A 12,281-nucleotide genomic window follows, 5' to 3' on the forward strand; every position below is an offset into this window, starting at 1 on the left:
ACTGGATGAAGCGTCGTCTCACGCGGTCTGCACGTCCAGCACGAACGCTGGTCCAACTGAGGCGCCAGGTGGAAATGGCATGGCAAGACGTTCCACAGGACTACATCCAGCATCTCTACGATCGTCTCCATGGGAGAATAGCAGCCTGCATTGCTGCGAAAGGTGGATATACACTGTACTAGTGCCGACATTGTGCATGCTCTGTTGCCTGTGTTTATGTGCGTGTGGTTCTGAGTGTGATCATGTGATGTATCTGACCCCAGGAATGTGTCAATAAAGTTACCCCTTCCTGGGACAATGAATTCACGATGTTCTTATTTCAATTTCCAGGAGTGTATTAGCACTATTTAAATACACTTCCTCCGTGTATGTACTTAATCAGACATTGTCAACTTAAAATGAGCAAAGAGAGAGCTCATTACGCAGGAGAGATGGGGGCTCCAATTTCAATGAGGTCCTACCTCCACAAGCACCTCACACGTTCTCCCAAGCAGTTCGGCTGTCACCCTCACTTCTAACTTTCTTAAGCTTCAGTGGCATCAGCCAATCCACTTTACTAATACTGGTTGATTATAATTAAGGGGCAGCTACATACAGAGTTCATTGTCGGCTGTAATTCAAAAACGTTTCAAAGCACTATGGGACTTAACATCTGAGGTCATCAGTCCCCTAGACTTAGAACTACTTAAACCTAACTAACCTAAGTACACCACACACAACCATGCCCGAAGCAGGATTCGAACCTGCGACCATAGCAGCAGCGTGGTTCCATACCGAAGCGCCTAGAACCGCTCGGTCACAGCAACCGGCTTCGGCTATAATTATCATACGGCAGCAAAACTAGTTACATAAGCTAATTCGTTAATGCAGAACCGATTTATGCTGGAAAAAATTAGTTACAATTTTGACCACCAAGTGTGACAGTATGACATCCACACTGTCATTTGACACTTGTGTGAACAACATGGCTATGTGAAACTGTGTTACGTGCATGGCAGCAATTTGGTTCTGGGGATTTCTAAAATAACGCTGTTATCAGGCGCACAATGGGTCTTTGTCTGATCTGAAGGGCAATGTACAGGAACATGTTGATCGGGTTCCACTGTCACTGCTGCGGGCAAATGTTGACCACATCGTTATACAGACGCAGCATTTCGTCGACGTCATCAGCGCTCATGCTAAACAAATTGTGTAAACGGCATTTACCAATAAAATCAATATTATACCTTTCTCACATGTTTGACCTTTTATGATCTTTTCGTAATTCGTTAGAGATGGAAATATTTCTACAGTCTTTCTTGCATTATAGAGCAAGACTTGCATCGGCGGGCCAAAACTGGAACTAATTATTTCTAGAGTAAAAGTTTCGCTGCCATACGAAAGTTACAGCGCACACTGCTCCTCTGCGAGTGGCTGTAATTTAATTGTAACCACCCAGTATTTTCCCTTTTTGCAAATATAGAGTCCTATATCGGTTCCCTCAGTGGAGACACTTATTTTTAGATAACCATAGTTGTAATAATTTTACATCCCAATTAACTCTTGCGTAACGTAAATTTCTGATGGACTTTTTTTTCTTCCTTGCACAGGATAGATCCACCTTCTACTAGCCAAGAGGTGTCTGCGCCTGCAACCTGCGTCGAACGTTTAGTTCTTGCACCTTTTACATTCTTACACCAGCCTTACAGACTTTGTGGCGGCGCGTTCCGAACTTCCGACATAAAAACTTGATGTCCTCGGGTGTTCCGCCGTCAGTCCCACCATGCGACAATGGCCGCTTGCTGCCATCGCCCGCTACTTTCAATTCTGCATCACTCTCCCTTAAATAAGAACCCGCACCTCCACAGCTTATGTTTCTGACTGATGACTCGTCTTTCTTCGGTCTTGTAAGTCCAAACTGTGAGAACTTCGAAATGCGCGAGGTCAGTGAGAGGACATAGCACTGACACATCTCAGATCGTATCACGTTGTGAGTCAAATCTGGTACATAATATCTTTGTTTCATTTCCTCTGCATTACGTATTCCCAGCTCTCATCATATGAGAGTACAGGGTGATTATAATTACAGTTAAATTTTCAAACCGCTATAGAAATAACACCACTGGCCAGAATGACGTCAAATTGCAACAGAACATTATCGGAGAAGGGCGAAAACGTATGGTAGAAGAAGAAAAATAGTGTGAAAATAACAGAAAGAAACAGAAACGGAAACAGAAAATAACAGTAGTAAAACAGAGGATAACTATGAGACTAAATAAAGAAAAAAGCAAGTACATTTCTACATCTACATCTACATTTATACTCCGCAAGCCACTCAACGGTGTGTGGTCGAGGGCACTTTACGTGGTTGGTAAGGGAAGACACAGAATGCACTGAGGAAAATTTGAGGCCTGGCACATACAATAAGTGATTCAAACAGGAAAATAGTGATAAATCGCATGCCCTTTACAGTGCTTGCACAGTATGCACATAGAAGACGAAGTAGGAAATAAGAATATGATCCAGTTCTCGTTATGAAAAATAATTATTTTTGATTAACAGCTGTGCTTCTCAAGACTATAAATAGGTCACTTTTGGAGTTTCTATACTGTCACCAGGTCCCATAGCAAATTCTATGATATCATCTATGTCATGAATGTAGTCACATATTAAAAATATGATCTACATGAGTACAGTATGTGAAATAACACCAAAAACGATTTATGTCAGGAACTGAAATCTGTAAATCTAACTTGATACGCAAATATTAAAGAAAACACACTGTATGATTTTATGACTCTTGGTCACATGCTAAGCTATAAGAGCTTAGTTAAAGATGAAAATAAAGGTAGGTAATGAGATAATGTATATCATTATGCACCTTAATTTCACACATCTCATTAATCACAAAACCGTTATGTGTATGAATAAACAAAACTGAAAGTTTCCTTGACACAGTTCCTTAACAGTTATTCTCATCAGCTTTTCATATCCGCTCCTAAAGTGTTTCTTTCTTGATGTGTTAGTGTGAGAAATATATTTTGTGTAGTCTGTCAATTACACTGCAAGAACTTTCAAATTAGACATTTTGGAAATATCTTTATAGACTTTTTTATGTTTTATTTAATTAAATTGTTTAAGTGATCGGCAATTGGGTAAGAAATTCAATAAAAAAACAAAAACCTGCTTGTTTCAGCTGTGGAATACACGTCACAGGCCAGAGGTGGTTGTACCAACACTTAAAAAAAGTTTAGCAGATCTTAAATTGGATTATCTGGACTTGTATTTAATCCATTGGCCTTTTGCATATAAGGTGAGCTGCACAAGAAATATTCAATGTTAAAAACACTGGCACAAAATAGCTATATGTAACAAATGTAAAAAGCAACGAGATGCAAGTTAATTCGTAATTGTAAAAATGTATATATAAATGTAGAGCAGAAAATGTAAATTATTTCATAAAGACATAAGTAATGATAATCTCTTGTCCGACAGTAGATGTTTTGATCAGTGAGAAGATACCTGAGTAACACTGAGCATTGAAATATTGGACTTACATTCTTCTTCAGAGTAACTAAAACTTTGGCCCTCTGAGTTGAGTGTCTTTGTTGTGATTCATATTCATTAATTACTCCAGTTAATCTAGAATGTTATCATCCTCTCCCTGTTGTCACTACCCACATGCATTATACTTGTAGTGTTACATCATTCTTACTGCAAGCACATTACAAGTAGAATTTGCAAGTTATGTAGGTAAAGTAATTCACTCAGTGTGTGTCACTTTTTTTTACAAAACTTATGATGTGTACAAAATGATACCTTGTCCTTTGCTATATTTTGTCTTCAAACACTGCTTTCTTGGAATAGTACATTAGTGTTATGACTGTACTAATACACCTGTGGCATCTGAGTGTTCATTATGTTGGACGCTTGATCTCTATTCCTTTCAGCCTCCATCAGTACTCTTTCTTATTTTCTCTTTTAATCTCTTTTAATCCTGCCTCCAGTGTTCTGTACTGTACAGGTGCAAACCTTTTAATATTATAATTATATTCTTCATAATTCTTTCCTTTTTGCCATGACTTGAAAAACTTATGTGTTTCCATATTAGCATGAACGTGTTTATTTTGTAATACTGCTTCATTTATTAAAATATCGGTTTGAAAATGTGTAGTTCGTGATATTACTTTACATTATGAGTTGAAAATAGCGTATGAAATGATCTAATTGTTACAACAGGAAGGAGATAACAATCACCCAACAGAAAATGGAGCTGCAGCTACAGCAGACATCGACTATGTGGACACATGGAAACAAATGGAAGAGTGTGTTCGTTTAGGTCTAGCAAAGAACATTGGAGTGTCCAATTTCAATAGCAAACAGCTCACCAGAGTACTTGAAAAAGCTTCAATCAAACCAGTTACCAATCAGGTAATGTCATAGTGTAACATGCCAATTTTTATGATATAAAAAACGAAAAGTAGCTCTTAATGAACTGATTACATTCCTTTACCATTCACAAACATGATTAACCAGTCGTGCAGTTCCTGATTCTTTATAAACCTAAAATTGCTCCTAATATTAACAATATGGGCCTATTGTTGAAATAAACGACCGAACAATATTTTTATCTAGATGGGGATGGTATATTATGAGCCAGGTACACAACAGTAATACTTCAGTTTGTAAATTAAAAATGATAGGAAAAAATACATTTACATGTAACCTAATGTAGCAGTAATAGCGATCCTATAGAGGCAGTCAACCTTTTAATTTCAATGTATTCTGTGATCACATAACTGGTTCCCTCTTGTAAGTTACTTGAATGAGTAGCTTTTTGTTAAATGTGGTGTTACATGGTTTGTTTTGTGCACTTTGAAAGCTGCAATATTGATCTACAGTACCTCAGAAATGAATACAAGTTTTCAAAATTCCTGAAAGTTTTTCATTGGGATGGATCATCATATACAATCATGTGATCCTGTGAAAAGCGAAGGTATTTGTGAATTTTAAATTTCAGCTTTAATATGTGTAGTGTTCGTTTATGTGTAAGATAGTTGCACATTATATAACTTCACATCTCTGTCTGGTGATGTGCTAGCAAAGTACATTTCAAACATCAAGAATTCATTGTGCACAAAAACAATAAACGTGTAATGTTTTGAAATACAGGTATCTGATACTATCCACTAAATTTAAAGTAACAAAATATATATGTATTATACCAATATCTACTAATTTCCTGATGGTCAATTTTAGCTACCTGTAATGGTATACATATAATGTGAATTGTCTGTTAATACAGGTTGAATGTCACCCTTACCTCAACCAACAGAAATTGATCGATTTTTGCAAGCAGAGAGACATACTTATTACTGCATACAGCCCACTGGCAAATCCCTCTATGAAGATGCCAGATGGTGGAGTGCCACTCTTAGAACATCCAAAAATCAAAGAACTTGCTGCTAAATACAAGAAAACAGTGGCTCAAGTTGTTCTTAGATATGTGGTAAGGATAGCAGCTTCGGTATGGAGCTTATTTAATAGCAAAAATGAGAATTAGCGTTATTAGGTTTGTTCTTACTTAGTGAAATGAAAATGAGTCAATTTCTCATATTCTATAAGCTGTATTGTTCTGTGTTTCACACAACCCTTAATTACCTTTCCAACTAAAAATACACTCCTGGAAATTGAAATAAGAACACCGTGAATTCATTGTCCCAGGAAGGGAAAACTTTATTGACACATTCCTGGGGTCAGATACATCACATGATCACACTGACAGAACCACAGGCACATAGACACAGGCAACAGAGCATGCACAATGTCGGCACTAGTACAGTGTATATCCACCTTTCGCAGCAATGCAGGCTGCTATTCTCCCATGGAGACGATCGTAGAGATGCTGGATGTAGTCCTGTGGAACGGCTTGCCATGCCATTTCCAACTGGCGCCTCAGTTGGACCAGCGTTCGTGCTGGACGTGCAGATCGCTTGAGACGACGCTTCATCCAGTCCCAAACATGCTCAATGGGGGACAGATCCGGAGATCTTGCTGGCCAGGGTAGTTGACTTACACCTTCTAGAGCACGTTGGGTGGCACGGGATACATACGGACGTGCATTATCCTGTTGGAACAGCAAGTTCCCTTGCCGGTCTAGGAATGGTAAAACGATGGGTTCGATGACGGTTTGGATGTATCGCGCACTATTCAGTGTCCCCTCGACGATCACCAGAGGTGTACGGCCAGTGTAGGAGATCGCTCCCCACACAGTGATGCCGGGTGTTGGCCCTGTGTGCCTCGGTCGTATGCAGTCCTGATTGTGGCGCTCACCTGCACGGCGCCAAACACGCATACGACCATCATTGGCACCAAGGCAGAAGTGACTCTCATCGCTGAAGACGATACGTCTCCATTCGTTCCTGCATTCACGCCTGTCGCGACACCACTGGAGGCGGGCTGCACGATGTTGGGGCGTGAGCGGAAGACGGCCTAACGGTGTGCGGGACCGTAGCCCAGCTTCATGGAGACGGTTGCGAATGGTCCTCGCCGATACCCCAGGAGCAGCAGTGTCCCTAATTTCCTGGGAAGTGGCGGTGCGGTCCCCTACGGCACAGCGTAGGATCCTACGGTCTTGGCGTGCATCCGTGTGTCGCTGCAGTCCGGTCTCAGGTCGACGGGCACGTGCACCTTCCGCCGACCACTGGCGACAACATCGATGTACTGTGGAGACCTCACGCCCCACGTGTTGAGCAATTCGGCGGTACGTCCACCCGGCCTCCCGCATGCCCACTATACGCCCTCGCTCAAAGTCCGTCAACTGCACACACGGTTCACATCCACGCTGTCGCGGCTTGCTACCAGTGTTAAAGACTGCGATGGAGCTCCGTATGCCACGGCAAACTGGCTGACACTGACGGCGGCGGTGCACAAATGCTGCGCAGCTAGCGCCATTCGACGGCCAACACCGCGGTTCCTGGTGTGTCCGCTGTGCCGTGCGTGTGATCATTGCTTGTACAGCCCTCTCGCAGTGTCCGGAGCAAGTATGGTTGGTCTGACACACCGGTGTCAATGTGTTCTTTTTTCCATTTCCAGGAGTGTATTTTAATTTTAATTCGAACATATTGTCAAGTTATATATCTGGTTTCTTCTCATCATTGTGTGATTTTGTGTGATTTAAAATACCCACTTTTAAGTACATGCTCATGTGAAAGAAATGAGTTAGACTGGAGGTAGCTAAGAAAGGTGCATTTAACAGGTACTTAGATTGTGAGACGGAAAATGACACAACAGTAAGAGGGTTACAAGTTCCAAACTCGTTAAATGCTTTATTTTGTGTTAGTGTCAGTAAGATAGTGAAAATAGAAATCGGAGGGGGCCGAATTTATTATATGAATCAGGAAAAAATTGATATTTGTTTGTTACAGTTTCAACTAGGTACAGTGCCAATACCAAAATCTTACAACAAAAGTCGAATTGAGGAAAACATCCAGATCTTTGACTTTAACCTCAGTGATGATGACATGGCCTACATCAAGACATTCAACAGGAACTACAGAATTTTCCCTTTTGCTGAGTAAGTTTCAATCACCAACATTAGTTTTAAGTTACAGTGTATCTTTCAATGAGTTTAGTAGTAGATGTTCTAGTGTCCCTTGTTCTTGTTGTGGTCTTCACTCGGAAGACTGGTTGGGTGAACCTCTACATGCAGGTACATCCAATGCAAAGCAAGTGCTTGTCTACTACAGTGTACAATTATCTGAAGCTTTAGCCAAGCCCTGGTCTCTCTCTGGACTTTCCTCCCGCAACACTTCCTTCCATTACCAACATTACCAAACTGATGACTATACTATATTTCTCTTGTCTTACGTCCGTTGATATTCATCAACCTTTTTTCGAGAAGGGTCAGAAGGGTCCAGGCCGGAAGGGGAAGCATTATTGTCTTGGGAATGTTTTCATGGCATTCCCTGAGTGATGTCGTCATTCTAGTAGGCGCACTGGTTCAATGCAAGTATACCTCTATCCTTGGGGACCATGTCCACTCCTGCATGCAGTTTGTTTTTTTCTCGGCACGCTGGCATCTACCAGCAGGGCTATGCAACGTGTAACCCAGCCCACAGTCCATGTGCGCGGTTTGAAGAGCATCACGATGAATTTAGCGAAATCCCGTAGCCCTCAAACTCCCCAGATTTAAATCCATTCGAGAAACTGCAGGATCACCTCTATTGGGCTGTTCGTGTCAAGGATCCTGAACCGAGAAACACGGCCCAACTGGACATGGTACTGAAATCTGTATGGCTCCTCATACCTGTCGGTACCTTCCAGAACCACATCGACATTCTTCTTCACGTCTCACAGCTGCCCACGCTGCAAAAGTTGTTGATTCAGGTGTTTGGTAAGAGGTCACATTAATGTGACTGCACATAGTATGATTCAAAAAATAGTGAAGAGGTTGAAAACGGTCTGAGCACTATGGTACTTAACATCTGAGGTCATCAGTCCCCTAGAACTTAGAACTACTTAAACACAGGACATCACACACATCCATGCCCGAGGCAGGATTCGAACCTGCGACCATAGCGGTGGCACGGTTCCGGACTGACTTACCTAGAACTTCTCGACCACACCGGCCAGCATAGTGAGGAGGTGGGAAGATACGAGCTTGATTTCATCATAATGAAGCGGAGATTCCGAAACCAAGTAATGGGTTGCAAGGCGTACCCAGCAGCAGATACAGACAGATCATTATTTAGTAATGATGAAGAATAGACTGAAGGTTAAGATAATCGCCAGGAAGAATCATTGTGGAAAGAAGTGAGATACTGAATTATTGAGAAATGGATCCTCATTGTAAATGAGGAAGAATTACAGGACGTGGTGAATGAAATGAATGTATTAATCACAGAATTCGGTTTGAGGATAATTCGAGAAAGATGAAAGTAATGAGGAGCAGCAGAAATGAGTTAGCTGAAAATTGATCGAAACTGTGGATTGCGAATTAACTGAAGGAGTTCTGCTACCGTGGAAGCAAAACAACACATGACGGACTAACCAAGAAGGACGTAAAAAGCGTTCGTGGACGAAAGCAGTCTGTTATCAAATATCGGTCTTTAGTTGGGGTAGAAATTTAAGAGAATGTTCATGTGGAGCACAGTGTTGTATGGTAGTGAACCATGGACTGTGGGAAAACTGGAAGAGAAGAGAATCGAAGCATTTTAGATGTGGTACTACAGAAGAATGTTGAAAATTATGTGCACTGATAAAATATGAGGTTTTCCACAGAATTGGAGAGGGAAGGAATATGTGAGCACTGGTTAGAAGAAAGAACACACGTTAAGGTATCAGAGCGTAACTCCCCTTCTTGAGGGAAGTGCAGAGGGCAAGAGCTGTAAGGGATCATAAAGGTTGGAATATATACAACTAACTATTTAGGATGTTGAGTGTAAGCGTTACTTTAAGATGAAGAAGCTGACACAGGGGAGACAGTCAAGACAGGTCACACCAAACAAGACTGATGATTCCGACCCCCGCCCCCCCCCCCCCTGCAAAAAAAAGCAACAAAGATAATCTTATTTTAAACATAATCATGTTCTTCTTACCACCATATTTCTCTAATACCTACTACATCTAACATCGTATCAATTTCTCTTTTTAAAATTTTGTAACTTGCCTACCAACTAAGGGATTTAACTTTCCTTGCTCCGACCCATAGAACACCAAATTTTTTATCTCTGTTTGCAACGTCCACCTATAAAGCTCCCACTCAGAGATGTGAATGGAGGCCGTATTTTTACATCCGGAACGCAGTACTTTCCCCAATAGGATGCCATTAGTGTTGAAGAGCAAATAGAACTGCGTGTCATTTGGAGATTTAGTGGCTGCAGGTTTCTCTACTTTCAGCTGCTCACTGTACCAAGAAAGATATTTGAAGTACTTCCATTGTTGAATTACAATCTCTGTTACAAGACAGGCCCAAATGACTAAATTCTGCATTCTCCATAAAAAAAAATGCATGAACTTTGGTACAAACAACAATAATTATATATGTTTATCTCATAATGCTATGATTCCTAGTGGTGTTCCTGAATATCCAAAAACTTGAGGACAAAGCCATTCTTTCATCTTATTTTTACATAATTCTTTGTAACCGTAGCTTCCTGAGTTGTTATTGGCACTTTTATACAGATACAGTTCTGCTCTCGCACTATACATACTTCCTACTTCATACCTGCTACTGTACTTCGGTTATAAGACTATTCATCCCATGTGTAAGGTAACTGCAGCTTAAAAGTATAAAGTTCTATGTTTCTTAAGACTTCAAATTTGCTACAAATTTTTGACAAATTATACAAACTGTTATGTGGTTACTTGTCTGATTTAGTTATTCTAAGCAGAAATACAGGGAAAATTTATATGCTGAAAGTACATGTAAGTAACGAGTATTACAATCATGTTCAAATATCTGGTAATTAGGTATTTGTTAATGTGTATATCAATTCTGATGTCAGCTGCTGGTTTAACTTAATAAGCGAAAGGTTTTATTAGCAGGCTGGGCGTTTATAATCTAATGTATAATTCTTTATAATGAAGAACAGCACTTGGTGGTACTTGTTTCAGGATCACTATGTGCTGTGAAGAAACTTAAATGATTGGCGTTTACGTAATATTTTTCTTTTTTGTTCAGGGCTGGCCATGACAAACATTACCCATTCCACGCTGAATTCTGAAGTGAAGTGCAAGAAATATCTGGACTACGCATGAATGAGTCTCAAACTATTTGTGCTAGTATAAGCAGATGTGATAATATTATATGAGGACTGTAGCAAAACATTTCGATTAAGCTATCAAAAGGCACAATTACTTTGTTTTTCATGGAGAATGTGATAACATACGTATAAAGAACACTCAGATTTAATGTTTACCACATTTGTTCAGCTGTTACATAAAAGAAAGAAGTTTAAAGATCACAGTTTTTTTATCACTCCTCTCAGTGTTACCCACATTGTCTTAACTGATATTAAACTTTTAAAGTAAAAAATTGACTGATTAGCTGATAAACATGATAACAGTGCAGTTGCCAAGTATCCATTACAGAGATGTACGGCGGGTGTGTCAGAAATCCGTTTCCACGACAGTTCTTTACGTGAAACGACATCGTTTTGGTGTGTACATGTTGAAATTTTCCCCATTTACTTCCAGTTTCTTTTCCACTTAACTCCATTTTAATGTTACAGTTACTCCATATTATAGATGACCCTTCTTGATTTCTTTTCTTAATACTTTACTATCCTCCCACAGGCGAAGTCAATGACGGCTACTTCGTTAGTGTAAAAGAACTATTTCGGTTAAGCTTCTGAATTATTTTTCACTACTTACCATTACTATTCGTAAGTTTTCATAACAGCTCTTAAAATATCCGAAAGTACCCACATTTATCGATTTGTGTTTTTGCTGGGAAACAGTATTTTGGGTCTTTAAGATATAGTAAAGGTAATCCTACGTATGACAATCGTTTAAAACGTAATGCACAGCTTGAGGTTTGGATGATGTGACAGCTCTGAAAATTAATTTAATTGCTATTAGAGTCTCGAAGACGAGGCAAGGATTTCGTTTCATTCATAGGCTATTTTGTTTTTAAGTTATTTTAATATGAAATAAGGTCTGCAAGTGTGTCAGATATTGTGACTGTTGAAGATCAAAGTTCGTACATTAATCTCAAAACTTCGCGTGATCAAATCCAGACGGAAGTACCCATTATTTTAAGCGAAATTTGTGCTTCAAATGGTTCAAATGGCTCTAAGCACTATGGGACTTAACATCTGAGGTCATCAGTCCCCTAGATTTAGAACTACTTAAACCAACACATCCAAGTCCCAAGGCAGGATTCGAACCTGCGACCGTAGCAGCCGCACGGTTCCGGACTGAAGCGCCTAGAACCGCTTGACCACAGCGGCCGGCGAAGTTTGTGCTGAATTACCTGTTGAGCACAGTATAGTTTCATTTTGATCTATCTTTTTTCGTGGTGGCTATGACAGTGCAAATCCAGGAAGGCTGCAAACATCAACTATGGATGGAAAAGTGAAACCTATGACAGTGCTATCGAAGAAAATTAATTTGCAAAATATTAATAACATTCAGAAATGAAGGCTAATAACGTGTGTAAACCAAACTCTGACAAATGTCGCAAGGCACGAGAAAGTTTTCTGGCAAATATACCTTTCATTGTTTGACTTCTGAATGGAAGCAGAAACTTTACTGTAATATGGAAGTCAAGCATCATTTCTTCAGGTCGGTTGCTGTTG

General features: G+C 40.1%; 1 protein-coding gene across 1 annotated transcript in view; it reads left to right on the top strand.

Moving 5' to 3' along the window:
- The window catches only part of LOC126283957 (aldo-keto reductase family 1 member B1-like), a 31,563-nt gene extending 20,617 nt beyond the window's left edge, over nt 1–10,946 (top strand). The window contains exons 3-7 of the mRNA XM_049982397.1: nt 3,176–3,292; nt 4,219–4,410; nt 5,285–5,488; nt 7,407–7,555; nt 10,664–10,946. Coding sequence (XP_049838354.1) covers nt 3,176–3,292; nt 4,219–4,410; nt 5,285–5,488; nt 7,407–7,555; nt 10,664–10,706 — 705 coding nt within the window. The 3' untranslated portion in view covers nt 10,707–10,946. The remainder of the gene's footprint in view (nt 1–3,175; nt 3,293–4,218; nt 4,411–5,284; nt 5,489–7,406; nt 7,556–10,663) is intronic.
- The last annotated feature ends 1,335 nt before the right edge of the window (nt 10,947–12,281 follow it).

Source organism: Schistocerca gregaria, chromosome 8 (genome assembly GCF_023897955.1).
Source record: "Schistocerca gregaria isolate iqSchGreg1 chromosome 8, iqSchGreg1.2, whole genome shotgun sequence".
Classification (NCBI taxonomy): Eukaryota; Metazoa; Arthropoda; class Insecta; order Orthoptera; family Acrididae; genus Schistocerca; species Schistocerca gregaria.